Genomic DNA, 27456 nt, shown 5'->3' on the forward strand with positions numbered 1-27456 from the left:
CACAGTTCAGATTGTGGTCAACTTGACGATGGGAACGAAAACGTCAGAATAGTCTATCCCTGTTTTCTTCTCATAGCCCTTCACTACAAGCATCGCCTTGTAGTGTCTCCGTCCATCGGCTTCATTCTTGACATGATAAATCCACCGATTGTGGAGAGCCTTTCACCCTCTTGGAAGCTTTACGAGTTCCCAAGTCCTATTCTTCATCAATGATTTCATTTCTTCCTCCATGGCAGACTCCCACTCTCCCCGAGCTTTGCCGGTCTGCTGTACCTCCTCATAGCTCTCTGGCTCACCACTGTCAGTTAGGAGAAAATAATTCATGGTAGAAAGGTACCTCTCTAGCACCCTCGGATTTCTTAGAGCTTTGCGAATTGTGTTCGACAACTCTGCTGAATCCTGCTGCTGTGCATCTGTCATGTTCTCTTAGTCTCTATCTTCTATGCTAATTGGTGTCCCACCACCGTCCTCACTATCAGCAATATCTGGGAAGAGAGGGGGAGATAGCTGACTCACACTCACCTCTTTGGTCTTGTACACCGCATTCTCATGGAACACGATGTCACGACTGCACACCATCTTGTGCGCATCGTGATCCCAGAAATGGTACCCATACTCATCTCCTCTATAGTCAATGAAAGAGAGCTTCTTTGACTTTGTATCAAGCTTTGACCGGTCTGCAGGATTGGTCATGACATAGGCGTCACAACTAAATACTCGTAAGTGCTCTAGCTTTAGCTTCTTTCCAGTCCAAGCCTCCTCAGGTATCCCATAACAGAGAGCCACGGATAGCCTGTGGTTGATTAAGTATGCAACAATATTGACAGCTTCAGCCCAAAAACTCTTGGCCAATCCGGAGTGGATCCTCATACTTCTGGCCGCTCCGAGATAGTGCGATTCATACGCTCTGCCACTCCATTATGCTGAGGTGTGCTTGGGACGGTCTTCAGTCTCCTAATCCCATAAGACGAGCAGAAGTTCTCGAACTCCTGGCTGCAATACTCGTCTTCATTATCAAACTTTAGGCACTTCAGCTTATTGCTTGTTTCGTTCTCTACACAGGCAAGTCACTTCTTGAAAATGATAAAAACATCTGGATTGTGCTTTAAGAATAACACCCACAGTTTTCTAGTAGCATCATCAATAAAAGTGACAAAGTAAAGAGAATTACCAACAGATGAGACTTGCGCAGGTTCCCACATGTCGGTATGTACCAACTCAAATTTTTTGCAGTTTAAGAGCCAGTTCGGTCTTGTTGAAGCTCACCTTCTTTTGTTTCCCTAGGATGCAGTCCTCACAAAAAGTCAGATCAATCTTTCTCAAACCCGGAAGCCTCTCTCCCGCGGCCATAATCTACATTCCCTTCTCACTCATGTGGCCAAGTCGTCGATGTCAAGTCATGCAGTCGACGGATGATGATGATGATGCTTGTCCTGCGGCAAGCAAACGGTCGATCTTCCCATTGATGATGTAGAAAGACCCCTCGCGTTTGCCGTGTGCCACCACCAGGGCACCCTTGGACACCTTCCAGCTTCTAGACCCCTCGCGTTTGCCGTGTGCCACCACCAGGGCACCCTTGGACACCTTCCAGCTTCTCTGCTCGAAAGATACTCTGTAAACGGAGTCAGTCAGTTGCCTGACTGATATAAGATTTCGCCTAAGATCCGGTACATGACGAATGTCATTTAGCCTCAAGGTGGTCCCATCCTCCATCTTGAGGGTACAATTTCCCTTCCCGGAAACCTTACAAGGTTGATCATCGTCAAGATAGACTGTCCTCAAGTCCTTCTTCATGAACGATGAAAGCAGCTTTTGTTATGAGATTGCATGGAAAGATGCGCCAGAGTTGACGACCCACATATTGCTTTTGTCTTCTAGGAATAGGAGAATCGTATCCGAATTCGTCTCGTGCATGAGATTGGCTACACCGTCAGCCCGATCATCCCCTGCTAATGCTGGAATAGAAACTCTGCAGTCCCTTGCAAAGTGATCCTTATTTCTGCATCTGTAGCACTTCTCTTCACTGTAACCATTCAGATTTATCCCTTTAGACTTCCCTATGGATTTTGATTGGCCTCGTTGTACCTTACCCTTCTTCTGCGTACATCCTCGTGCCTCGATATGTAGAGCACTCCCACTGCTAGAGCCCTCAGCTCTTGAGACTTTGTGGCGAGATTCTTCATTCAGAATTGCCCCAATCACTGTGTCGAGCTTCATCTTGTTATTGCCATTAGCATTGCTCACCGCCATCACCATATTCTCCTATGAATTTGATAGACAAGAAAGTAGCAGAAGTGTTTGGATCTCATTGTCGAACTTGAGATCTACTGCAGCAAGCTGTTGCACCATAGCCTGAAATTCGTTCAAGAAGTCCGCCACGTGAGCTTCGTGCTGCATCTTTAGATTGAACAACTTCTTCATCAGGTACACCTTATTTGAAGCATACAGCTTCTCATGCACCGCCTCCAAGGTCTCCATCAACTCTTTGGTGGTGATCGCATGCGAGAAGTTGTAAGTCGCATGCTGATGAAGGTTAAGCTTGATGGTGGTAAGTGCTTTACGATCGAGCACTAAGCCTGATGGTGGCAAGTGCTTTATGATCGAGCACTTTCCACTTATCGTCATCCATTTTCTCAGGTTTTCCCGCCTCTCCTTGGAGTGGTAGGAAGAGATCCTTCTGGTATAAATAGTCTTCTATTTGCATCCTCCAATACTTAAAATTTTGGCCATCCAATTTCTCAATTCGAAGCATGTTGTCTTCAACTGTAGATCCCAGGCGAAAGATTACATCTTTCCCGAACCGTATTTGTGAATAATAATAGTACTTGTAAATAGTAACAGTACTTGTAAATAGTACTTGTCTAGACTTTACTTCAAGCTTCGACCTCTCATCTTTAGGAATGTGAACAAATGCTTTACACTCAAAGACCTTCAAATGACTGTAGGAAACATCCTTACCAGTCCAAACCCTTTCTAGAACATCACCCTCAAAGGTGCGCTAGGTGACAAATTCAACACATGAACCACAATGCTCAAAGCTTCACCCCAGAAAGATTTCGATAAGCATGACTGAGAAATCAAACATCGGATCCTCTCAACAAGTGTTCTGTTCATCCTTTCAGCCAACCCATTCAACTGAGGCGTCTTAGGTGGCGTCTTCTGATGCCTAATATCATGTTTCCCGACAATATGCATCAAATGGTCCAGAATACTCGCCTCCATTGTCACTTCGGATACACTTTAATTTCTTTCCGGTCTGTCTCTCAACCAATGCTTGAAACTACTTGAAAATACCAAGAACTTGATCTTTACTTTGCATAGTGTAAGCCCACAATTTTCTTGAGTGGTCATCAACAAATGTGACAAAATATGAGGCACCACCAAGTGACCTTGTCTTCAATGGACCACACACATCCGAATGCACCAGATCAAGTATTTCCAGCTTCCTTGCAGGTGCAGAAGACTTGAATGAGATTCTGTGATGTTTTCCAGCAAAACAATGAGCACACTTCTTCAAGTGCATTTCAGATATTCCCGAAATGACCTCCTTCTGAGATAATACAGACATTCCTTTCTCACTTACGTGACCGAGCCTCATATGCCATAACTCAATAACATCATCATTCTGTATAGTAACAATGTCTTTGGAGAGCTTATTCTGCATCATATACAAAGACAAAGACTTAACACCTTGAGCCACAACCATAGAACATTTTGTGAGTTTCCATTGACCATCACTAAATGTACTGCAGAAACCTTCATCATCAAGTCTTTCGGCTGAAATCAAATTCAAATGAATATCCGGAACATGCTTCACACCCTTAAGCATAAGTCTAGTACCATTACTAGTTTCCAAGCAAACATCCCCAATGCCAACAACCTGAGCCAAACCGTCATTACCCATCTTAACGGAACCAACATTGCCCGAAGTGTATGTAGCAAAGAATTCTTGTCGAGATGTAGCATGAATAGAAGCTCCACTATCAATGACCTAACTAGTCTTATGACACACAACATTTATCACTTCATCATCAAGAATAATGAGAAACTCATCTATGGAGACTGCAACTTGTTCCCCATTGTCTCCTTGTTTCTTTCCTTTTTCATTCTTGTTGTCTTTCTTCAATTTCTAACAATTGTTCTTGATGTGACATTTCTTGTGATAATAATGACACTCCACATACGTAAATTTATTCGATTTGCTCCTGTTCGTGTTCTTTCCCTTTTTCGGATCCTAACTCAAACTCCTCCCCCTTGACTCAATAATCAAAACTAAATGTGAGGAACTAGCTTGTGATCGTTTTCTCATTTCCTCATTCAAGACACTGCTCTTGGCTAAGTCTATCGAGATAACACCATCTAGAGCGGAGTTAGAAAGTGACATTCTGAATGTCTCCCAAGAATCCAGTAGTGTACTAAGAAGCCATAAACCTTGAATCTCATCATCGAAGGTGATTCCCATACCATATAACTGATTGAACAATCTCTGAAACACATTCAAGTGATCTGACATCGGAGTTCCCTCTTCATACTTCAAATCAATCATCTTCTTAATCAGATACAACTTATGACTCCCAATTTTTCGAGCATACAACTGTTCTAGCTTCCTCCACAATGAACGAGCATGAGTTCACTATTGATATGGTTCAAAACATTATCATCCACCCATTTCCTAATCAAACCACATAGTTGTCGATGAAGCAATGTCCACTACTCTTCGGATTTATCTTCTAGTTTCTCATCAGCAAACACCAACAAATAATAATCCTTCACATAAAGTAAATCTTCAATCTTGCCCTTCCATATTTGATAATTAGAACCATTCAAACTTATCGTCCTGCTAGTATTGGTGTCTATTGTTTAACACAAGTAAAATTGAACCCAAAGCTCTGATGCCACTTTGTTGGGATCAAGACAGCCAATCCCTTACTTGTGAGAACCTGTGAGGAAATCAAAATAACAATCCTAGTAGCAAACAATTCAGAAATAATGAGACAACCTAATTTTAACGTGGAAAACCTCCTCGGCGTGAGGAGTAAAAACCATGGGACTGTAGTTCACCCAAAAATTCACTATAATGAATAAACTTTGGGTTACAATATCCACTCTACATTCTCAGTAAACGAGAGATGTAATACAGAGATTCCAGGTTCAACAACCAATCTCAAATCAAACAAATTGCAGCGAGAGATCACAATAAGAAAATCAAACCTTAGGCTGTATGAAAAAATCTTGGTTCACAAGGATTCCGGTAACCAAATCAAATCTCCACTGTTCAAATCCTAGAACCACGAGTTTAAGATGCACCTTCAAAGTTTCAGATCAATCAGAGAAGAAATCGCCATCTGATTATCCAAACGATAAAAACAATGCAGAAGAAGACGTTCTCTGCACCCCTGGAACGATCAGCTTCGGTAAAACCTTGATATCTCCAAAACCAACCAATAGAAACCAATCTTCACCGTTCAGAATTAAGATCAACGAGTGTAGAAGCTACCCTCCAAATTTCACACCGATCATACCACAGATGAGTGTCCGATCTTTATGTCGATCATAGCTGAACGAAAGTGACTTTTCCTCTTCTCCCTTCTTTTCTCTCAAAATGAATTTGTCTATTACTATTTCCAATTTTTGGCATTCTGATTATTAACCCTAATCAGAAGCTAATTTGGCAAATTTGCCCTACGGATTTAATGGGTATTTTGGTTATCCAACCCAAACCAAAATACCATTTGGTTTCCTCCACTAGGAGGAAAACCAACAAGGGTAAGAACTAGAGCAATGATGCTCTTGAGATGAAACAATAGTTTTGACAAGTGATGCTTTCTTAAGTAATCAGGATATCTACTCCTCTATACAAATGGGAGAACCCAAGATTTACTATTCATACTACAGTAAATGCTACAGTAGCATTTTACTGTAGTATTATTACTATACCAGACATGGAACTGGATATTATAGCACTTTTAAAAAAACATCGCTGTAGCACATGAGAATGCTGTAGCAATCTAAAAAATCTTTAGCAGAGGCGGGAACTGTAGCAATCCAAAAAATTAAAAACAACACTGTAGCATTCAAAAATCAAGATTGCTGTAACGAAAAAGATTATATGCTGTGCAAAGCACGGTGTTCACGACTAGTGGAGTGAATTCCAAATACTTTCTAATTTAAACATCACTTCAAGTAATCAAGAATATGCAAAAATTCAGAACTTTATAAGCATGTTTTTTTTTTAAAAAATAATAAATAATAAATAATAAAGCCGTGAGGAGCCTATTCCAGCCCATTTAACCGTCACAATAAGATGGCCCAGTTAAGCCCATTAATATGAACGGTTGTCGATCAACGTTATTCAGATCCTACGGCCCAACTAGCCATCGCCTCCAACCGCCTTGATACTCTCTCCGCCGTCATCGCTGGCGCAGACATCAATCAACGCCTCCGACGCGCTCTGGTATTATCTCTCTCCTCCTCATTTCTATTTCTATAAAAAATAAAAATCCTCTCTCAGCTCTCACGAAGAGAGAGAGAGAGAGAGAGAGAGAGAAGGCAAAGAACGATGCCGGTGCTAACGTGCAACGCTTGCAACAAAGAGTTCGACGACGACGCTCAGCAGAAGGTCCACTATCGATCCGAATGGCACCGCTACAATCTCAAGCGAAAGGTATCGGTTCTTTCTTGTATCTAGGGTTAGGGTTTTTATTTATTTATTTATTTATTTATCCAACCTATTCACCTCGCCATCATTTGCTATAAATTTTTTTTGTTGAAATTAGGGTTTGTGGTGTAGTTACGAATTTCTTGCAGGGTTTAGATCATCCAGCGATGACTATAGATATTTAGCGTAATTTGCATAAACCTGCAAATTTGGGAGAAATTCTAAAGTTGTTTTGTTAGTTGAAATTGAAAGCTACTACTCAAAACACACTATCTTATGAGATGTTGTATCTTCAGAGTAAAAACCTAAATTTATGAGGTCGTGTTTTCTTTATTGTGCCAGTTCTTTGTTTGCACATGTAAGCTCGTCCGGGATTAATTCTGTAGTTCTATTGTCAAGCTAGTGCGTTTACACTAGTTGCTACGTGTGAAATTTATATATTCTCAGAGAAATCAGTTTTATTATTGTGTTTTATGGTTGTACGTGCTACTAGTTATGTGTTACCTTTTCTGTTACTGGGCAATTTGTTGTTCTTTCGATAGATATATAAGTTGCAGTGGTCTGTACTGCTTTGGGAATTTTGAAAATGTTGGCTGGATCTTTTGCGACGAGCTTGACAGCCAGTACTTGTAAAGGCATCAGTAACACCACATGCGTGTTTTATATAATTGACTGACTTACAAATGGTTTTATATAATTGACTGACTTACAAATGCATAAATGTTAGCAGATCTCGAAGTTTAAATCCGAATTGCATGATGTGATCATACGAATGATTTTTATTATACTTATCAGGGATGTGGATGAATTATCTGGTGCGAGATTTAAAGCATCTCTTCTTTTCATGAGCAAAAGGGTTTTAATTGAGCAGCATTATGGGTGCACTATTAGCACACCTCGAAGTTTAAATTGTATGATGTGATTAGAAACAAGTAAGATGATATTTGTTGGAGATATGGATGAATTATTTGGTGCAAGATTTAAGTTCTATCTTTTAATGAGTGAAAGGGTTTTAAACTGGGTCGTTCAAAAAATCAGATGATCAATCATTGTGATTTGCTTTTGTCATGACTGATGCAGTGTACTCCAAGGGAAATTGGTTCCGGCGGACTTTTGTTGAGCAAACTTAAGCCTTAAAAATATAAGAGAGAGAGAGAGAGAGGGGGGGGGGGGGTGGGGGGATTGGGGTGTCTTTCTTCCCTGCACCCCCTACTTGTTTTTTTCCTCCCTAAAGGCAAGGGAACATTACAATGATCCACTTGTACTTCTGCCTCCCTCCCCTCCTGAGTTTACTATATCTGAAGCATTGTTTCCTTGTATATTCCTTTGTCTTTTTATCTACGTGTTCTGATTATGGTTTATGATGTTTGTCTTAGCCGATCGATCTTGTATCTTCTGGCAATGCATTAACATTAAATTGTTTTTCCTTTCTTTTTATTATGGTCAGGTGGCAGGTGTCCCCGGAGTAACAGAAGCATTATTTCAGGCTAGGCAGTCAGCATTAGCTGAAGAGCACAGCAAGTTGAGTGCAGGGCCCATGTCATACAGTTGTGCTCTTTGTGGGAAGGAATACAGGAGTGCAAAGGCTCATGCTCAGCATCTTAACTCACGTACTCATATTATGAGAGCTTCTCAGGAATCAAGTCCTCAAGTTGCAGGAATTACTATCATTAAGCCACTAGCAGTTCATGCACCAAGCAAGTCAACTTCAACCAGAAAGGCCCACGAGAAGGATGAAGAAAGTGAAGAGAGCGAAGATGAATGGGAGGAGGTTGACTCTTTGGATATGGCTTCTGAATCTCTTAACGATCTTCATGTTGACGAGCATGCTTCGGGCTCTGGTGCTGACAAAAGCGATGACATGGATGAAGATGAAGAAATTGATACATCCTGTTGTTTTGTTTGTGATGTTAAACACAAGAGCACAGAAAACTGTATGATTCACATGCACAAGCAACATGGTTTCTTCATTCCAGACATTGAGTATTTGAAAGATCCAGAGAGCCTTCTTACATATGTTGCTCTCAAGGTGAGATGAATATTCAGTTCTATTGCCTATAGAGCAATATGTTTCAAGATGGTGTTGAATTAAGATTTATTCCTCTTGTCGGTGTTTCTCCACGCAGGTTAAAAGGGACTTCATGTGTTTGTACTGCAATGAGAGATGTCATCCTTTTCAAAGCTTGGAGGCTGTGAGGAAGCATATGGTAGCTAAAGGCCATTGTAAAATACGATTTGGAGATGGAGGTGATGATGAGGAAGCAGAATATGAAGAATTCTATGATTACAGCAGCAGGTTTTCTCAGCAAATCCTTTTTCCTCTCTAGGTCAATGTAGATAGTTGTCTCTCTACAAATCCCTAGCATTGATATATAGGCATCTAATAACAAGGCCTATTTTGCTTACATAAACTAACTTCTGGTAAAGTGTCATGGTTCAGAATTTTTTGCACTTAGAGTCTTAATATGCGATGTTAGTATGTAGTAACAATACTTTTCATTTTCTAAACTAATTTCACTGCAATGTTATCCAATTGCTGAACAAAAACTTACATTAATAGATCTGTGGTACAAATTTAGTGATGGCCTTTCCAAATGTGCGCATGCTTTCTTACAATGTATTTCCTATTTGAGTTATTAACATATTCAGTCAAGGGGTCAAATTTACAACTAATTGACTTTCAATTTTTTTTGCAGTAATGATTGTGTTGTGTTCCATTTATTTTTCTGCTTTGGTAATGCTGATTTGCTTTGTGCAATAATTGGCTGATGAAATGCAAAAAGTGTGGTGGATAACTAAGTTTTAAAGTATTGAAGTAGGTTTAGAAGTTTGTCCACTCAGGGACATAAGTGATGCAATTTGCTAACAATTCTTAACTGATAATGTAATGTTGACAATTAGCAGTAACCAGTGTTAAGTGGAAATCTCATGTGGAGACCTGTGAAGATTTTAATGCCTACTGTTGAATACGTAATAGGTTAACTATGCAATTTTCGGTTCTTAAAATATCAAATGATGGTTTCATTCTTATATAAATATGCATTGATTTCTGTAAGTATTAGTAATTTATGCGGACTACTGATCTAGTTTGTCAGACCTGTGAAACTTAAGAAATATATCGAGGTGCATCTGTATTCTTATGCGATTCATTGAGGGCTAGTTAGCTTTGATTAAAGTTAACTTCTAGAAAGCTTTTAGTATTCCAAATGTTTGCCTAATCTTCATGCTCCATATTATACATAGTTATATACAAAATATTTCTGAGTCCCAGTTTATTTATGCATTATTTCCTGCCTTTTTTGCTTTCTTATCTTTCTACTTTACAGCATCTATATGCCTAAAGGTTTTAGGGAGGCTTTCTAGACTTGTCTGGGTATTGATTTAAGAATCTGGTTTACTGTAATTTGGAAGATCATTTTTCCTAAAGCATCTTCTTGCATAAGGAAGGCTGAAAAGGGGAAGGGGGTATGGGCATGAAGTAACAGGTAAAAATAGTTGCCTCAAGGATGGTTAAGAGTTGCCTTAAACATTCACCTTAACAACTTTCAGGCTATATTTGTCTGTAATAAGGAGTTCTCCTAATGTAGTTTTTGCCCCCTGAATGATAGCCTCAGGATAACTTCTTGATCAATTGGCTTCTTTTGGTTAGTTAAGATCATCACTTATAGTTATATGGAAAGGTTATGTGTTAAGGAGTTTATTAGAGGTGCCTATGACTCTGACCTGAAAGATAGTGGATTTGCCCAGTAGATGCAAACCATGTCGCTGTGGAGACACCCTTCTAAGAGGGGCATCATAATAAGCAAAGTATGCATAAAGTTCACAGCTTAATTTCCTTTGATATATTAGGAACAATCCTTAGTTACCTTTTTAAGTTATAGCAATCCATGAATGGAAAACTAGGTATCAGGAAGAAAAAAGTTTTGCTATTTCAATAAACATGGAGCTACTGGATTCTTGGACTAGAAGAACCTGCAAAGGTTATGTTTGAATCTCTTAGCCGTATGTATTATAACTGTACTTGTCAATAACAAAGCAAGAACAATCATTTATCCTAAAATCTTTGGTATCAGCTAAATGAATCTTTTCCTCATTCAGCTCGGTGAAGGTGTGCAATTTGTTATGTTAACAAGTCGCAAGTCTTTTTGTTAATTATCTTAATACTTGTCCGTTTATGCTTAAGCACGGTCTGTTGCTCAATCTAGTATCAATAAGATACTCCTCCCATTGGCATCGTGCAGTCTCTCCTGTATATGCTGAACCATCATAATTAACCTCTCTTTATTCTCAATTGTTGAAGCTAGCTTATTTTGGATGTACTCCTTTTATACCCTATCGACATTTCTAATATGTTTAAACTGGTTTTTTTGTTGTGTTTTGCTAGCTATGTGGATGCTGAAGGGAAACAGTTGGTGGCATCAACCGACATGGACAGCAGTGTTGAACTAGGAAGTGCAGGTGCTGAGCTTATTATAACTCAAAAGACTGAAAACAGAACTATTGTTCGAACTCTTGGATCCCGAGAATTTCTCCGTTATTACCGCCAGAAACCACGGCCATCTCTTGCCACTGGTGTTGCTCTAGCTGCTTCATTAGCCTCAAGGTATTTTTGCACCTTAATTTCATGAAAATATGACAGATTAGTATCTTCGACAATAAATAATTCCTCTGTTGATGTCATTCGAGAAAAGCCAACTTTTACCTACCCTACAAATTATATTAAACAAAAGCACTGTTGTAGCAACAAAGCCTTTGTCTAGAATCTGTTGGGTTAGCTGTATCAGCTTCTTTTTACCACTTCGTGAGGACTCTCTGTTGTTTTAACATGTTAGTTTAAAAAAGAATTATATATCCAAAGGTGTATCTGGTGAATGCTTAATTCTATTGGATAAGGCCCCAGTTCTTTTTCCTTTTTAGTGTATAAGCAATTGTTTGTTTCTTTAGGTATGGGTTACTGCCCAGTTTTTGACACCTCTTACACCCTCTTGATGGTATAAGTAGAAGGACAAGTTTTCCACAAAAGACAGTAAGCTTTCAATATGGAAGACCTACATTATTTACTGGTTTTGTGCTCATTCAGTATTCGAAAGGTGCTACATGATGGCATCGACACATGTTAGGTATATCTGGTTGGTTGTCAAAGATGGTAAATAAGTGGCACTCATTCATAGAAGTGAATTTCAGCACTGTGAAATCCTAGTTTATTAGCGCAGTGATCAAGTTGTTGTAAAATGGATGTTTTAGGGCACTGTGAAATCCTAGTTGAAGAAATTTTCTAAACAAACACATTCATAATTTTTTTTCTAAAAATAGACCCCATTTGAGTTTTATTTACAAAAATAGACCCATTTTGTTTTAATCCGGTTTCTAAATAGTCGGGGTTGCCAACCCCGACTATTTAGTGCATAGAATGTTAGAGTTTAGGGTTATAATTGGGGGTTTACAACCTCCTAAATAGTCGGGGTTGCCGGGGTTGCCCCGGCAACCCCGATTATTTAAGAACCGAATTAAGATAAAATGGGTCTATTTTTGTAAATAAAACTCAAGGGGGTCTATTTTTAGAAAAAAAATATGAATGAGTTTATTTAGAAATTTCTTCAATCCTAGTTTATTAGTGCAGTGATCAAGTTGTAAAATGAAGTAAAAAATAATTTTGATTTCAGGTTTGAATTGCAGTCTAAAATGGATGTTTTAGGGCACTGTGAAATCCTAGTTTATTAGCGCAGTGATTAAGTTGTTGTAAAATGAAGTAAAAAATAATTTAGACAAGGAAGTTGATAAAAATGCTGTGATTGATAGTATAAAAAAGATAAATAACAAATTGAATGAAAATGAAAAGAAACAGATATATGGATACTTATCTTTAAGGAGGTGAAATATAAAGGAACTCCACTGTTAATTACCCATCATGCCATGTTTGTACTGCACATTACTGCAGAAGTACTATATATTGAATTGTCATTGTCTACCTTCAACCAGCTACACCTGTATAAGGTCCTCAAGGGAGGAACAGTTAAAATACTTTATGACAATTTTCTCTCTCCTTAGTATTTCAGTTTCTTTACATCACGTTCCTTCTGTTGGTGTTTTATGGGGGCGTTGCTAAAGGTGGTTTACTGAAGTTGGGAGGATTTTATAGTAAATTTCCCAAATAACTTTAGTACGGGATATGCATTGACAAGTACCAAGTTATAGCAGTCATCTTGCTATGCTCATATGATGTGTGAAGGTGGTTTACTGATGTTGCGAGGATTTTAGTAATTTATCAAATACCTTTAGTACATGATATGCAGCGATAGGTATCAAGTTATAAGCAGTCATTTGGCAATGCTTCCATGGATCTTTATGGAGAGGCTCTGCATATAAGGCCTCATAATTTCTGTTGAAACCTCAGTCCAGGCAATCTAATCGGGAAAATTTTCTCCTGGAACTGTTATAGATTTTGGAATGACAAGTTTTCATCATCGTATCAATTTCCCATCCATTAAATAAATTTTTTCGCTTTTTTCCTTTCTTTCTTTTTTTATTTTAAAGAGGAAGAATAAAGTTTAAATTTTTTGTTAAAAGTGGTGGATATGAAAGGCGAGGCTGAATAGTACAAGAATTGGTGAAATTTTAACGATGTTGAATCCTGTAGGTACCGGAGCATGGGCTTGGCCACAGTGCAATCAAGAGAGCAGATGGTGAGGATGAAGGTCATAAGGGAGATGAACAAGAGGGGCGTTGAAGCAATGCGCTCAAAGATGGGAATGAAGAGCAATGTCATCAGAAACCTTCCCAAGAATGTCCCATATTGATCTGGGGCCTTTTACCTGCGAACCGTGCTTCTCTTCAACACTGGTTATCGAACGCTTTCCTATCTGCATATTCGAAACTATTGCTTGTTCGACATTTTTTTGGGGTTCAAATTTTGGTGTGATTTAAATATTCTGTTTTCTGTACACCGTTGTCGAGAGGCATTAGGTGTTCGCAACTTGTTTGGTACTTGAATTTTGAATTGGCCGACTCTGGAAAAGCTCAGTTTGGTGTCTTAAAAGCTCAGTGCATTTCACAAACAGCATCTTTTGATTTATATTGTACTCTTTTGTTTTAATCTAAGTGCACTCTGAGCTAATGTTCTAAATAACTAAACAACGTGTTGGCACTTGGCAGGGGTGAACCGTACGGAAAAATTTCATGTCTACCACAACATCTGGTGTCTGATTTCAGGACGCAAATTGATTTTAAAGGATTGCTTGATGGTTGTACGTTGCTTTGGTTAATGGTAGCCCTTCAATAGATGATGACCTGCAAACCAATAACGAGGCTGGGATTCCATGAACTAGCGCGATCTTGATTGATTTGTTGAACTGAGATTATCATTTATTTGTGATGTTTGTGCTGTCACAGTGGACGCGCTTCTTTAACTGATAACATTTTTTGAACATATTTTAAAAATAAATATTCAATTAAAAAACAGAATAAAAAGGAAACACAACATATTTCCCTTTCTAGGGAAAAATGTGTCCAGGTCCCAAAAACAGAAACTTCATGTGCTGCAGCCCCTCCTAGTTTCTCCCATGTGGTTCAACCCCTTGAAGTGTGATATTTTGTGCTGCAGTCCCTTTTTAACAATTATTACATGCCAACTAAGCTAAAATCCCCAAAATAACCTTATCCCTTCTTTTTAATCCTTCAAACCCATTTCTCTCTCTCTCTCTCTCTCTCTCTCTCTCTCTCTCTCTCTCTCTCCTTCAACTCTCTCTCTCTCTCTCTCTCTCTCTCTCTCTCTCTCCCCTCTCTCTTTAAAAACAAGGGCTTTCTAAAAGCTCGTCGCTCTGGCCCTCGCCCTCCTCGCCGTCGCCACCTCCGCCCAGGCTTCCAAGCCTCCCCGAGTTCGCCGCCGCCTCCCCTCCTCTCCTCCGCCCGACCTCGTCGCGGTAGCTCGCCGTCGCTCCCCTTCTCGCCCTCGACTACGCCTTGATTGAGAGCTCTTGCTATTGGGCCTAGCTGCATTAACAGAGGCAACAACATGTAGTGATGATGGGCAACCTGAAGAAAAATGAAGAAAATGGTAAAGAAGGAGATCATTAGACTCTACAGAACAAAACCCATTACAGAAAACTTTGCCTGGATTAAAAGTGTACCTTCAGTATTGGCTGCAACTGTGTCCAAAAATCCTCTTTTAGTGGGTTTAGAGGCTTTAGTGTGTCCAAAAATCCTCTTTTAGTGGGTTTAGAGGCTTTAGGAAAATAACCCAGAGAGAGGACTGAAGGATCTTCTTCATCAATCCAATTTCTCTCCTTTGACGCCATCAGATTAAGTAGCTTTGGACAAACTTCACTTTACTTTTCTTTCTAAACTCTTCTCCCATTTTTTTACTCAGACTGGAAAAACAGAGCCTGATAGGAGGAGCTAAGAAAAAATGTCCAAAAAAAAAGTTAGTTCTAACACGCGGGTATAGTGTTAGTTCTAACACGCTACAGTGTTAGTTCTAACACGCTACAGTGTTAGAACTAACATTGTAGCGTGTTAGAACTAACACTGTAGCGTGTTAGAACTAACATTGTAGCCGCGTGTTAGAACTAACACTGTAGCTTGTTAGAACTAACATTGTAGCGTGTTAGAACTAACACTGTAGCCGCGTGTTAGAACTAACTTGTTAGAACTAACACTGTAGCCGCGTGTTAGAACTAACACTGTAGCGTGTTAGAACTAACATTGTAGCGTGTTAGAACTAACATTGCAGCCGCGTGTTAGAACTAACTTGTTAGAACTAACACTGTAGCCGCGTGTTAGAGCTAACACTGTAGCGTTTAAGTCTCCTGATACTTCTCCCATTCCTTTGTAGGTGGTTTTATTTATGAAAGAAATTGGTTTTGATGGCAGAACCATAGGGAGAATATTATGTCGCTGCCCAGAGATATTTTCTGCTAATGTCGACAATACTCTCAGGAGGAAAGTACAATTCCTCACAAAATTTGGCATCTTGAGAGGTCAACTTCCTCGTGTTATTCGAAAGTATCCCGAGCTTCTTCTGTTAGACATCCATCAAACTTTACGTCCAAGGTATAAAAAGTGTCATGCTTATGAAGTTCTCTAACGTTTCTGTAATAAACATCATTTATGTTATTTTCCTTGAAGTTTTAGTTTCAAATGTGGAATTAGTCATATTACTTTACTCCATGCACGACTCTTTCCTGCTTATTCTGCATATGAGGCCAAGTTTTTTGTGGAAAGATTGGATCATATACTTTCTTGTGCCCAAATGCAGAACATGGTGCTCCCAATACAGGATTTTTGATAAGATCGTTAGTGCACCAAGTAGACTTACTTCATTCTTTAATAAATTTATGGGGTTAAACTTGTAATTAGGTTTGTATGCCCAAAAATTCCATTAGGTCAATTACCATCAATTATTTCCCCCCAAAACCCCAGATCAATTATTTTTTCCTGTAAAAAATCCAAATTAGTGCGTGTTAGTTCTAATCTGCACAGTGTTGGTTCTATTCCGTAGAGTGTTAGTTCTAATCTGCACAGTGTTAGTTCTATTCTGTAGAGTGTTAGTTCTAATCTGCACAGTGTTAGTTCTATTCTGTAGAGTGTTAGTTCTAATCTGCACAGTGTTAGTTCTATTCTGTAGAGTGTTAGTTCTATTTTGCACAGTGTTAGTTCTATTCTGTAGCGTGTTAGTTCTAATCTGCACAGTGTTAGTTCTATTCTGTAGCGTGTTAGTTCTAATCTGCACAGTGTTAGTTCTATTCTGTAGCGTGTTAGTCCTATTCTGTAGCGTGTTAGTTCTATTCTATATCATGTTAGTTCTAATTTATACCACGTTAGTTCTATTTTATACCGTGTTAGTTCTAATTAATAACAAGTTAGTTCTATTTTATACCACGTTAGTTCTAATTTTAACCATATTAGTTCTAATTTATAACAAGTTAGTTCTAATTTATAACAAATTAGTTCTAATTTATACCACGTTAGTTCTAATTTATACCAAGTTAGTTCTAATTTATACAATGTTAGTTCTATTTTATACCAAGTTAGTTCTATTTTATACTCCATGACAAAATCCAAGCAAAGATAAGAATACCAACATCAAATTTAGACTGCCTGATACTTTTGTACAAACCAATTTAGACTGCCTGATACTTAGTCTTATGTGTACAAACCAATTTAGACTGCCTGATACTTTTGTAGGTATATAATGAAAAGACTGAAGGGAGTTTTTGTAACATTTCAAGGACCAATCAAAACTTCTCAATTTATCATAGAACATATGACGTCAAGCGACATTAAGTCAAATTTTGATACACGAAACTTTTTGCAGGTCTGCATCTATAAGAAATCCAAATTATTTTGCCGGCGTAGTAAAGGGCGAGACGGGGAGTGACGGCGAGCTACCGCGACGAGGTCGGGCGGAGGAGAGGAGGGGAGGCCGCGGCGACGAACTCGGGGGAGGCTTGGGAGCCTAGGCGGAGGTGGCGACGGCGAGGAGGGCGAGGGCCAGAGCGACGAGCTTTAGAAAGCCCTTGTTTTTAAAGAGAGAGGAGAGAGAGAGAGAGAGAGAGAGAGAGAGAGAGAGAGAGAGAGAGAGAACTGTGTTTGAAGGATTGAGGAGAGGGGATAAGGTTATTTTGGGGATTTTAGCTTAGTTGGTATGCAATAATTGTTAAAAAGGGGGTGCAACACAAAATGTCACACTTCAATGGGCTGAATCACATGGGGGAAACTAGGAGAGGCTGCAGCATATGAAGTTTCTGTTTTTGGGGCCTGGACACATTTTCCCTATTTTCTAATACTATTTATTCTCTTTAATAAGATTATATATCCTGTTTTCCCCATTATCTATTCGCAAAATCTTTTGAGTGAATATTTGTTTACAAAATTAATAAGTCTGACTTCCTCTTTTGTGATCGAGTAAGAACAATCTTTATCCTTTAAAATTTATCATATTTTTCATAAAATGATGGTTACGAAAATTGTAATTGTGGATCTCATTTACTCCTTGAAATCTGGATTTTTGACTTCCTCTATATGGTTTCAGAGAATTTTTAAATAAAAAATCATCGTAGGCACAGAGAATTTTTAAATAAAAAATCATCGTAGGTACAGAAGAATAAAAAGATATTAATCCAAATGACAAATTTTGGAAACCATCCTATTTGAGAAAATAATCCCAAATTCCGACCTATTTTAAAAAATTTTGTCAAAACCGACCAAGTTACAGCTGTCTGGCTGAAACTAAGTCGATTTTGACAAAATATGTTCCGAAACTTCACGGGACTTGAAGTCCCGTGAAGTTTTGTATGTACAAAAAGCTGTCTCGCTGAAACTAAGTCGGTTTTAACAAAATATGTTCCGAAACTTCACGGGACTTGAAGTCCCGTGAAGTTTTGTATGTACAAAAGCTTCACGGGACTCGAAGCCCCGTGAAGTTTCAGAAGATTTTTCTTCAAAATCAATCCAGTTTTAACCCGACGGCTGAAACTTGATCGATTTTCACAAATATTCTGTGAATTAGTCGATTTTTACAATCATTTTCTTAAGTAAGGATGATTTTCAAAATTTGTGCCCATCAAAATCCACACACCTCGCAATCGCAGCACACGTGTCTTTAAAAGAAGTCAGCCGCCCGTTTTCCCACGCGCATCTAACGTGTAAAATAATCAGAAGTCAGCTATATCGGCAAATTATAAATATAAATTAAGGTGATAAGATATTTACTTTCATTTTTTCCCCCAAAAAGTCTTCGGTTCTCGCTCTCCTTTTTATGCTCTTTCCTTTTTCGTACGCGAAAAAGATCTTAGGGTAGGGTTTTGTTTCGTTACTCGCATTTCAACAGCAAAATCCTCTAATGCTGAATCTAATCGGAGGGAAAATGAAGGTTCGCTTCTGCTTCCTCTTGATTCGATTAGCTTTTGACTCTATGTTTATGCTGTTTTATTCTGCGGTGATTCCTGTGGTTTTGATTTCTAGGGTTGTCTAAATGTTTATGTGAAGTTCAATTTTGGGGGTTAGTACTTATTTCTGCGATGGAACGAATTGGATCTAGGTTAATTTGGTTATACTAATTAGATCGAAAGAGCAAATTGATGTGCTTTTGGCTAGTGGAGTTTGTCTTGTTCTATGTTTGGATGAGGGTTTGGCCGATTCAATTTGTTCTCGGGGTTTTGATTGCGGATATTTCCTCATTTACATTGACTAAATCCATTGGGCTTAGGCTCTTAATTCCTGAAGGAAGAGATCATGTTTTCTTGTGGGAGTCCTCTGTGTAGTGCTGTTAGTGATTGAAAACTTTTATGATGGCCGTCATTGGATCCCACTTCCGCTACGGGTGATCGATTCGTAGTTGAAATTGAATTTCATTCAGCTCGTATGAGGATTGTATGCTAGTAAAATGGTGGAAAAGGTGAAATTGGAGGATGTTCACTCAGATTGTATTGTAAACTGCTAATTTTTGAAGCTTTACTTTTGTCACTCGAGGTTGATGGCGGTATCTGTTGTTTTGTGAAGACTTTTTACAGAAGAATTGGCTTACTAGATACCAAAGTATAATACTGATTCGGGACTGCACTTGCTTAGGGTAGTCATGGTAATTCAACTGTTTCCAGAAAAGTTAGAATGGTGAATCCCATTGAATAAACCCCTCGGATATATGGTCGAAGATTTGTGCTTGATGCGTGTTTAACTATGTTCCTCAGGCTCAACTTTTGATATTCTCATCACCAAATTTAAATTAAGGTATGTGTGCTTTAGAGGGGAAATACTAATAGTGTACTTCTCATTGCCATGATTTCTAGGAAATCCTTTTACAAAGTGACCTATAATATAGTCTAGTCTTCCTGCCGATGTCCTTGACGAAAACTTACCACCTTGTCATTGTTACTAGCTGCAAGAAGTTGTTAGACCCTAGAGGGGGGTGATTAGGGTCTTGTGCTAATCTAATCCGATTTTATACCAATTAAAACTTATTAATAAATTATTCTTGCAAGATAGATATACAATATGTTATGAGCAAGAATATGCAATATGAACAAAGGAAAATATCCTAGCAATGAGATATACTATGAGATATATGCGAGGATATACAAATAACACAAGGGTAAACAATCTAAACTAGATAGTGGGCAATATAAGCAACAAACAATATACAAAGGCGATATAAGATATGAACATAAAAATAAGTGCGTCAAAGCAATCACAAACAAACGATATGTTCACGGAATTCGGTCCCCACGACCTACGTTTCCGCTCCTCACCTCGAGGAGATCTTCACTATCACAACCGGGTTTTCTACGCTCACCCGAATAACGTTTACACCACACAATATCAGTTTTCAACGCTCACCGTTCAACGTTCATAATTTCACAATGTAACTACACTCCACACCTTCTAAGTGTTGGTCTCTAGCCCGTGTCCTTTCTTAAGTGCTCAGAATTACCACCTCTCTCTCTAGGCTTTACTGTCGACCCCACTCCTCTTGGAACCGATCTCGTCTCTCACCAACCACTTCTCTCGGTGTCCAAGTATAATACAATGTGTAACTCACAATGAAGCTCACAAATACAAATTTGTTCTCTATAATAGATGAGAACACAATTAAGCTCACTCTCAATGTCACAAACCCACAACTCAAATTATACTATGAATGTAAATACAATAAGTTCAATGGTTGTGTGTGTAAACAAAGAGAAATAAAATCAAACTCAATTAAAGTCTAGCAAATATAAATATGATAATATAAATGTAAACAAGCTAGATAATTGAGTTAAAAAAACTTCTCTAGAATAAGAGAGATGGAGATGTGAAGTGGATAGCTCAAACCAAAGATGATCTCCTCTTCTTGTGAAACAATCTTCACAAACCAAACTTGAAACAAAACTAAACGAAACTTAAATCCTTGTTAAACCTTGTTTAAAAACTTCTTAGATGGGTACTGAGAGATGAGAGCAAGGGGGGTATATATAGCCACCCAAAACATCAGTAAAAACCCAATCAAAATGACCAAAAAACCAAATCAGGACAAGGCTGGAAAATAGTCGTTACTGTGCAACGAACGCTTTATGGGTCGATTCATAAAAATCATGGGTCGACTCATAACATAGCCGTTATAGGCTAAAAACAGCTTATGGGTCGACTCATAAAATTCATGAGTTGACTCATCATGCATGGATCGACTCATGAAGTCATGAGTCGACTCATCAGAAACAAAACACACTTTCCAGCACAGTTTATGAGTCGACTTGTGACAGACATGAGTCGACTCAACCTGTCTGGGTCGACTCATGATGTTATGAGTCGACTCGTCAGAAATAAAATATAAACTACATAACAGTTTATGAGTCGACTCAATAATGTTCATGAGTCGACTCAAGACATGCACACAGCCTGTTTTAAACAGTACACGTCAACTTAAAACATGGTTTAAAAATATCAAATAAATTCAGAAAAATATAAAACTTTAAAAAATGATTATAAACATGATAATAAACATGTTACAAAAGGAATTTTTAGAATTGCACTTCCCAATAGTAAAATCTTATCATTTTTCAAAACTAGTCCAAAACATGAAAATACAAAAATATGTTTTTGATATTTTAGCTAAATTATGTTTTGAAACTTTACAAAATGATTTTATAGACTTAATAAAAGATGTATACAGTGAATGTTAAGTCTATAAACTAAAAACACAATATTTTTGAAAATACAATAGAATATGAAACAAATGAGATGTGTATAAATAAAATTCTTATTTCATATCTATAATACCAAAACAACTTATCCACATGTATAAACATTTTTTGGAATTTATTTGTAAAAACTTTATTTGTGGATAAAACCAAAATGTGTATATATATATAACTATATATAAAAACCAAATACGTGTGTGTGTATATATGAGCTTAAAGTATCTACACACAAGTATAAAACCTAAACTAAATTACCCAAGCTTGATGAGGATCTTCAATAAGCTCAACTTGGTAAACTTGCGGATGAAGCTTGAACTTAGATCTTCAACTTGAAATGCAAGGCTTCAACCACTATTTCCGCCAACCTCCATTTGATATGATCGTTGTGGCGCAATCCATCCAACCTCCAACATGTTGTTTGTCTACAATAAATAGAAAATCACAAACACTAGACAAACAACATTAGTTGTAAATTGTTTGTTAAACATCATCAAAACAAGAAGGCCAACAGAAGTTTCACTCTTTGATCTTTCTTTTCAGTATTCCTTATAATCCCATGACAAAACTTCCTTGGGCTTTGCAATGATTGCCCGCAAAAGTGAGATTCATAAATCTGTCTTTTCATTTTTATACTTTATGATATGTATTTTTAAAGATTTAATATTCGAAGCCTCATATTTTGGATAATTAATTTCTTGACATGTAATTAAATGATTTAATTCTAACAGAATCAAATATATGCAAATATATCCTTTTTTGTGTGTATGCCTTATAGTTTCATAGAAATATATCGTAAAGTACTATATATGTATGGTATTTGTCTTGCTTGATCATGGCTCCTTTGGAGAAGCATTTCTTATATTCCTTTTGCCATTTAACATAGGTTGAAAATGCTTTGGTGCATTATAGTTTGCGTAAATTTTACAAAAACCACACTAACGTTAGGTCCATTTTGAGCCAATGCCCTAACTTTTAGAACTGTAAATTAACCTCTGTAACTCTTTGGACGTTCATAGAACCTTCGTGAACTTTGAACTTTATTTAATATTGAGGCTTTAAATGTCAAATGGCAGGAACATGTTGGACAGCTAAAATCCATATTGGATTGCGAAATAGGGATAAATCGGGGATACGTATTAAATATCAGATTGCCATTTCGGATGTTGTGCATATATATAAAATAATTTCCTAAATCTAAATGCAATCTAAGCATATACTTACTAAAGTCTATAGTCTAAACATACAAAAATGTAAATAACATACGATTTTAGGGTAACTACCCAATTTATACAAACATGATTCTCGATCACATATTGAAACCATACAAAAATGTAAATAACATCTGATTTGACTGTTTTACTAATGCATCAATATCTTTAGAGTACAGGTGATGCATATACATTTAATTGCCTCAGCTTTAGACGTAAAGGTTCCGGTTTTATTTCTTTTGCCACTCATTATGCAGATATAGGTTGCCTACCTAGGCCTGCTTTCCAAAAGTCTTATTAGACCTGCCTGAGCTTTTGTAGTAGTTATAATTTGGAGGAGATTCTTGGGTGTAGTTAATAGGTCTTTGCATTTCAATTATGGCATTGTTTTTGCTTTATTTATCTAGTGTACATACAATGGGATTAGGTTAAATCTGTCTCTTAATTTTCTAAGTGCCTTGGAGACAAATTTGATTGTTTCGTTAATTGAATATGTTGGGAGGTTGTCCTTGATTGGATGTGCCAAAATTAGCGACTAATTAGGTAGATTTCCTTTGTAGCCACCTAGTTTTAAGTCTTATTGGTTCAACCTGGACTTTCCTGTCAGTTGTGGGAAGTTAATCTTTCATTGATACCATCTCAATTTGCTCTTGGTTTAGGTCTTGTCTGATTCATTGTGGAAGAAAATATTTTATCGTGATCAAGATGTAGTTATTGCAATAAACTTCATGTGATTTGGGCTTATATGGAGATTTTGAAAGTTGAGCTCAACTTAACCAGTAAAAATGGTGTGGAGAGCGGTTTTAACTAGTATTTATGGCTTACTTGTAGCTTAGAAAAACAGTATATTTTTTGTATACAACTCCCTCACCATTTTTTTAATGAATCCTTTACTAGCCTTACAAGATTGGCTGCTTAGTACTTTTAGTATTGTTGTCTCAATTGTTTGTTTTGACAAACTTGAATGAATTACGCAGGTACAAGTCCTCCGTACCTAACTAGAAGGACATCTCCCTGGCAGTATAAAATGTAATGTTCATCTAAAAAGAACTCTTACCATGACAATAACTTCCTTCCTTAGCAGTGCAATCTCTTCTATATCTTTATGTGAGGAGGGCATTCAACTGAACACTAATTGGGAGGATGTGACTTGCCCTATCTGCTTGGATTTCCCTCACAATGGTGTCCTACTCCAGTGCTCTTCCTATCATAAAGGTTGTCGGCCCTTCATGTGTGACACTGATCATACCCACTCAAATTGTCTCAACCGCTTCAAAAGTGCATACAGGATGTCTACAGCTCCAAAGGATCCATCAACCTCAGACTGGTCCTCTAGCGAAGCCTTTCAAGTGATCCCTTCTAGCCCTGGCAACCACCCGTCCTGTCCACTGTGCAGAGGAGAGGTAACTGGTTGGGCTGTCATCGTTGAGGCCAGAACATACTTGGACTCGAAGAAAAGATGTTGTGAAGAAAAAAGTTGCTCATATGTCGGCAACTTCATGGAACTTAAAGAGCATACCAAACTAAAACATCCACATTCTCGTCCATCAGAAATAGACCCTGCAAGGAAACTGGACTGGGAGAATTTCCAGCAGTCCTCAGAGATTGTTGATGTCTTGAGCACTATTCATGCAGAAGTACCACACGGTGTGGTTTTGGGTGATTATGTCATCGAGTATGGCAGTGAAGGAACTGGTGCTGATGACTATGAAGATTTTCCTCAGCGTCAAGGCAGATGGTGGAACTCATGCATCTTATATAAGGTGTTTGGTAGCTTTAGGACTTCAAGAAACCGGCGGAGGTTGAGAGGGAATAGCACAAGGAGAGGACGTCGTCGTTCAAGCTCAGATGGTTCAAGCCTTGATGAAGGTTCTCCATCATCTGTGGATGTTTCGGAGTATAGATTTGATGAAACTGACGAAGACTTTGTAGGAATGGGTGGTGATGGTGGGGCAACATCCAGTGGAGCTGTTGTTCGCCACAGGTTCTGTTTTGTTCTGCCTTAGCTAATCGTATTCCTTGGTTTTGTGTTTACAGAATTTGTTTATATATTTTGTGAATCATACAATTCCTTACTTGATTGCCATGAAATTGCATATATTTTCATAGGGAAGTTGTATCATATTTGATTACAACTTCCTGGCATTAGGGGTGGCTGTAGAAGTACGTGGGCTAAGAAAAAGAATGCCACTGTGAGGATAGTTGGGAAAAGCTAGATGTTGTACCATGTTTTGAACTCCTATAGGAAATTAGCGGAGAAGGATCAACAAGGGTAGTTAGGTAATAGGGACTAACATTTTATTTTGATGCTCTTTCAAATTGGAAAATTTGAAGTGCCTAATTCTTGATAGACATGTCAAATCCATTGGTCACTTTAAAATTCCTGAAGTTCTGTTATATGACTTACCCGGGTTTAACTACACGAACTTAGGTTACATCTTGCACCCCTGTGTCAGCGATCAATTGTTGTTTTGTTTCAGTCTCTTTCTTGCTATTTCAAAGTTGTCTTTGTTTTCAAAGGAAATTACATTCTTCAACTCTTTTGTCCAGTAGATCCAAAGCTATAAATCCTCCAAACCTTTTGAGTTTTGACGAGCTGTTGTTATTTAACATGGAAAACATGAAGAACTTGTAATGTTCCATACAACATTAGATGGGAAAGGAATGATCTATAAACACAGCCCCAACTGTGAATCATTTGCTTATGGTTATTATGCGTACAAGGTTGATGCTTCTAATTACCGATAGTACGAGGCTGACTGATGCATTTTTCATGTTGCAGTTGGAGGCAGAGATCTCGCTTCTATGATACCTGACACCTTGTGGGCATCATCATCAACTATTGTTCTTGTTTTGTTGAGGTCTCACTCTTTATGTAAAGATGGGTTCTAAATCTATTTTCCTTCATGGTTGCGATATGCTTTCGAATCGACTGTTAGTTTGTGCATATTAGCGGACATTTTTATGCATCAATTCAGCTAGTTTGCGCCGAATTCAAGTTGTTCCGTGTCTACCTCTCTTTTGTAGAAAGCAAATGATATAAAGTGAAGAAACGGTTCTTCGTTCTGGTCATTTTCCCTTTATACTGATGAGTCAATTTGATGTTTGTTTCACATGGAATGTTAGCCGCTGCTTCAAAAGAACTGGTACACTGACAAAGCTTGTGTCGATGTCGATGATGCATAGTTTCTTCGCAATGGATTTGCTAGGAGCCTAGTACTTTGATGTATTGGAAAATATTATTTCTATAATGATTCCCTGAATGATACAGATTGAAAATTTATTTCGGAGGTGTTTTCTTTGCTACACTAACCTCATGGAAAATTTAACCAGGTAAGCTGTGCTTTCAGGGCACTTGAACTTATTTGTTATTGACAGGCTAGGTTTTCTATAATTACGCCACCTCTTATCCTTTACCTTTTAGCTCTTATAGTTTCTGTTGAACTTGTTAAATAATGAACATTTTATTTGATGGGAAATGGGAAAAAACCATGTAGAATAAACGTGACGCATTTTTTATTTTTTTGAGTAATTTAAGCAAAATGAAAAAAGTAAATAGAAACACGATTGTTAAACATTAAGAAGTCAACAAGCTTTTATATTTAGCACTACATGTGGAGGACAGAGTCTAAAGCCCCTGAATTTTACTCCTATTTCTTAGTAAAGTTTTACTCCTATTTCTTAGTAAGTTCTCAACTTCTACGAAGAAGCTCACAAGTTTTATCACTCTCCTCCAAGGGAAAAGGGGAAAATTTTAGGACCTCTGAAAAAAAGAACATTGAAAGCTTCTTACTTTCTTAGAATCTTAGAAGAGAGGGAGGGCTAAAAGTAATGGTTTTTTTTTTGTTAAAAATTAAAAGTTGAGAGCTTACTAGAAAAAGAGATAAAACTTAGGCACTCGAAAGACTATTTGTGTTTCGCCATCAGTTAAGCCAAAGGATTTTTTTTTCGATATTAGTCCCTTAAATCTTTAGTAATTTTTATATTAGTCCCTTAAATCTTCATATATTGATGCTAGTCCATCAAATGCTCAAATTGTGTTGATGGAAGTCCCTACGTTAGTTGGGGTTATAAATGACAAAGTATATACCGTTAACTTTAATCCCATACCTCGATTAACAGTAAAGACCCTGCAGAAACGTGTTAATAACTCCACCAACCTAAACCCATTAATAAATCCCCTAAAATCGAAACCCATTTCTCATTTTCCCTTTCTTCTTCTTCTTCTTCTTCTCCCCGACGGAAATAACACTATAGCCCTAAAAACCAACGGTTATTTCACAAGATTAAAGTGTAAAATAAAGAGAGGGAACAACGTTTGAGTGGGGTTAATTCACCCGTAAGGGGTATTTTTGTAACTTGCCAACCATGGTTAGGGTAAACTCAACTATGGTTTACTGTTGTTAATCTTAACCCTATGACAAGTACTTATACTAACACATAATAAAGATTTGAAGTACTAATAAAGATTGAAGTGACTAAGGGGCTGTTTGTTTGCCTAAAAAAGAGGGAAATCAAAGAAATAGAAAACTATTTCTACGAAAAATTATTTTGGGAATGTTTGGTTGGCTAAAAAAAAGAAGAAAATCAAAGAATTGGAGATGAGATGATGTTAGTTGTCACCTTATTATTAGATGATGTGAGTGATCTTTTAAGAAAACTTGTTTTGATGTTGTTTGGTTGGCGAAAAAAATAAGGAAATGAATTATAAAAAACCTATTTCCTGTAATAGGTTGTTTTCTTTTGTTTGGTTTACTCTTAGGGGCTGTTTGGTTCGATTCCTTGATATAGAGAAATGCAATTTCATGTAAAGAAACACAAGTTTTGAGTTTTTCAAACTTTTCCAAGAAATAGATTGTTTTGCTTTGGTTCGCACATAAAAAATGGTGGGAAACCAATGTATTTATTTTTCTTG

The 27456-nt window shown here is 37.7% G+C and overlaps 2 protein-coding genes across 3 annotated transcripts; both read left to right on the forward strand.

Annotated features, from left to right (window-relative positions):
- On the forward strand, positions 6398-13756 carry LOC109840436 (cytoplasmic 60S subunit biogenesis factor REI1 homolog 1). The gene is made up of 5 exons (XM_020409085.1): positions 6398-6664; positions 8106-8687; positions 8785-8954; positions 11043-11261; positions 13296-13756. The coding sequence occupies exons 1-5, from the start codon at positions 6560-6562 to the stop codon at positions 13453-13455; spliced, it is 1236 nt and encodes a 411-aa protein (XP_020264674.1). The 5' UTR covers positions 6398-6559; the 3' UTR covers positions 13456-13756.
- Positions 18373-25831, forward strand: LOC109840438. 2 transcript variants are annotated; one of them, XM_020409088.1, is made up of 4 exons: positions 18373-18531; positions 22310-22313; positions 23519-24525; positions 25324-25831. In XM_020409088.1, exons 3-4 carry the CDS (start codon positions 23600-23602, stop codon positions 25355-25357), a joined length of 960 nt encoding a protein of 319 aa, XP_020264677.1. In that variant the 5' UTR covers positions 18373-18531; positions 22310-22313; positions 23519-23599; the 3' UTR covers positions 25358-25831. The 2 variants fall into 2 exon arrangements, with proteins under 2 accessions (XP_020264677.1, XP_020264676.1); XM_020409087.1 differs by lacking the exon at positions 22310-22313 and having other exon boundaries at positions 18373-18527.

The sequence above is a fragment of the Asparagus officinalis genome, chromosome 5, assembly GCF_001876935.1.
Source record: "Asparagus officinalis chromosome 5, Aspof.V1, whole genome shotgun sequence".
In the NCBI taxonomy this organism is placed as follows: domain Eukaryota; kingdom Viridiplantae; phylum Streptophyta; class Magnoliopsida; order Asparagales; family Asparagaceae; genus Asparagus; species Asparagus officinalis.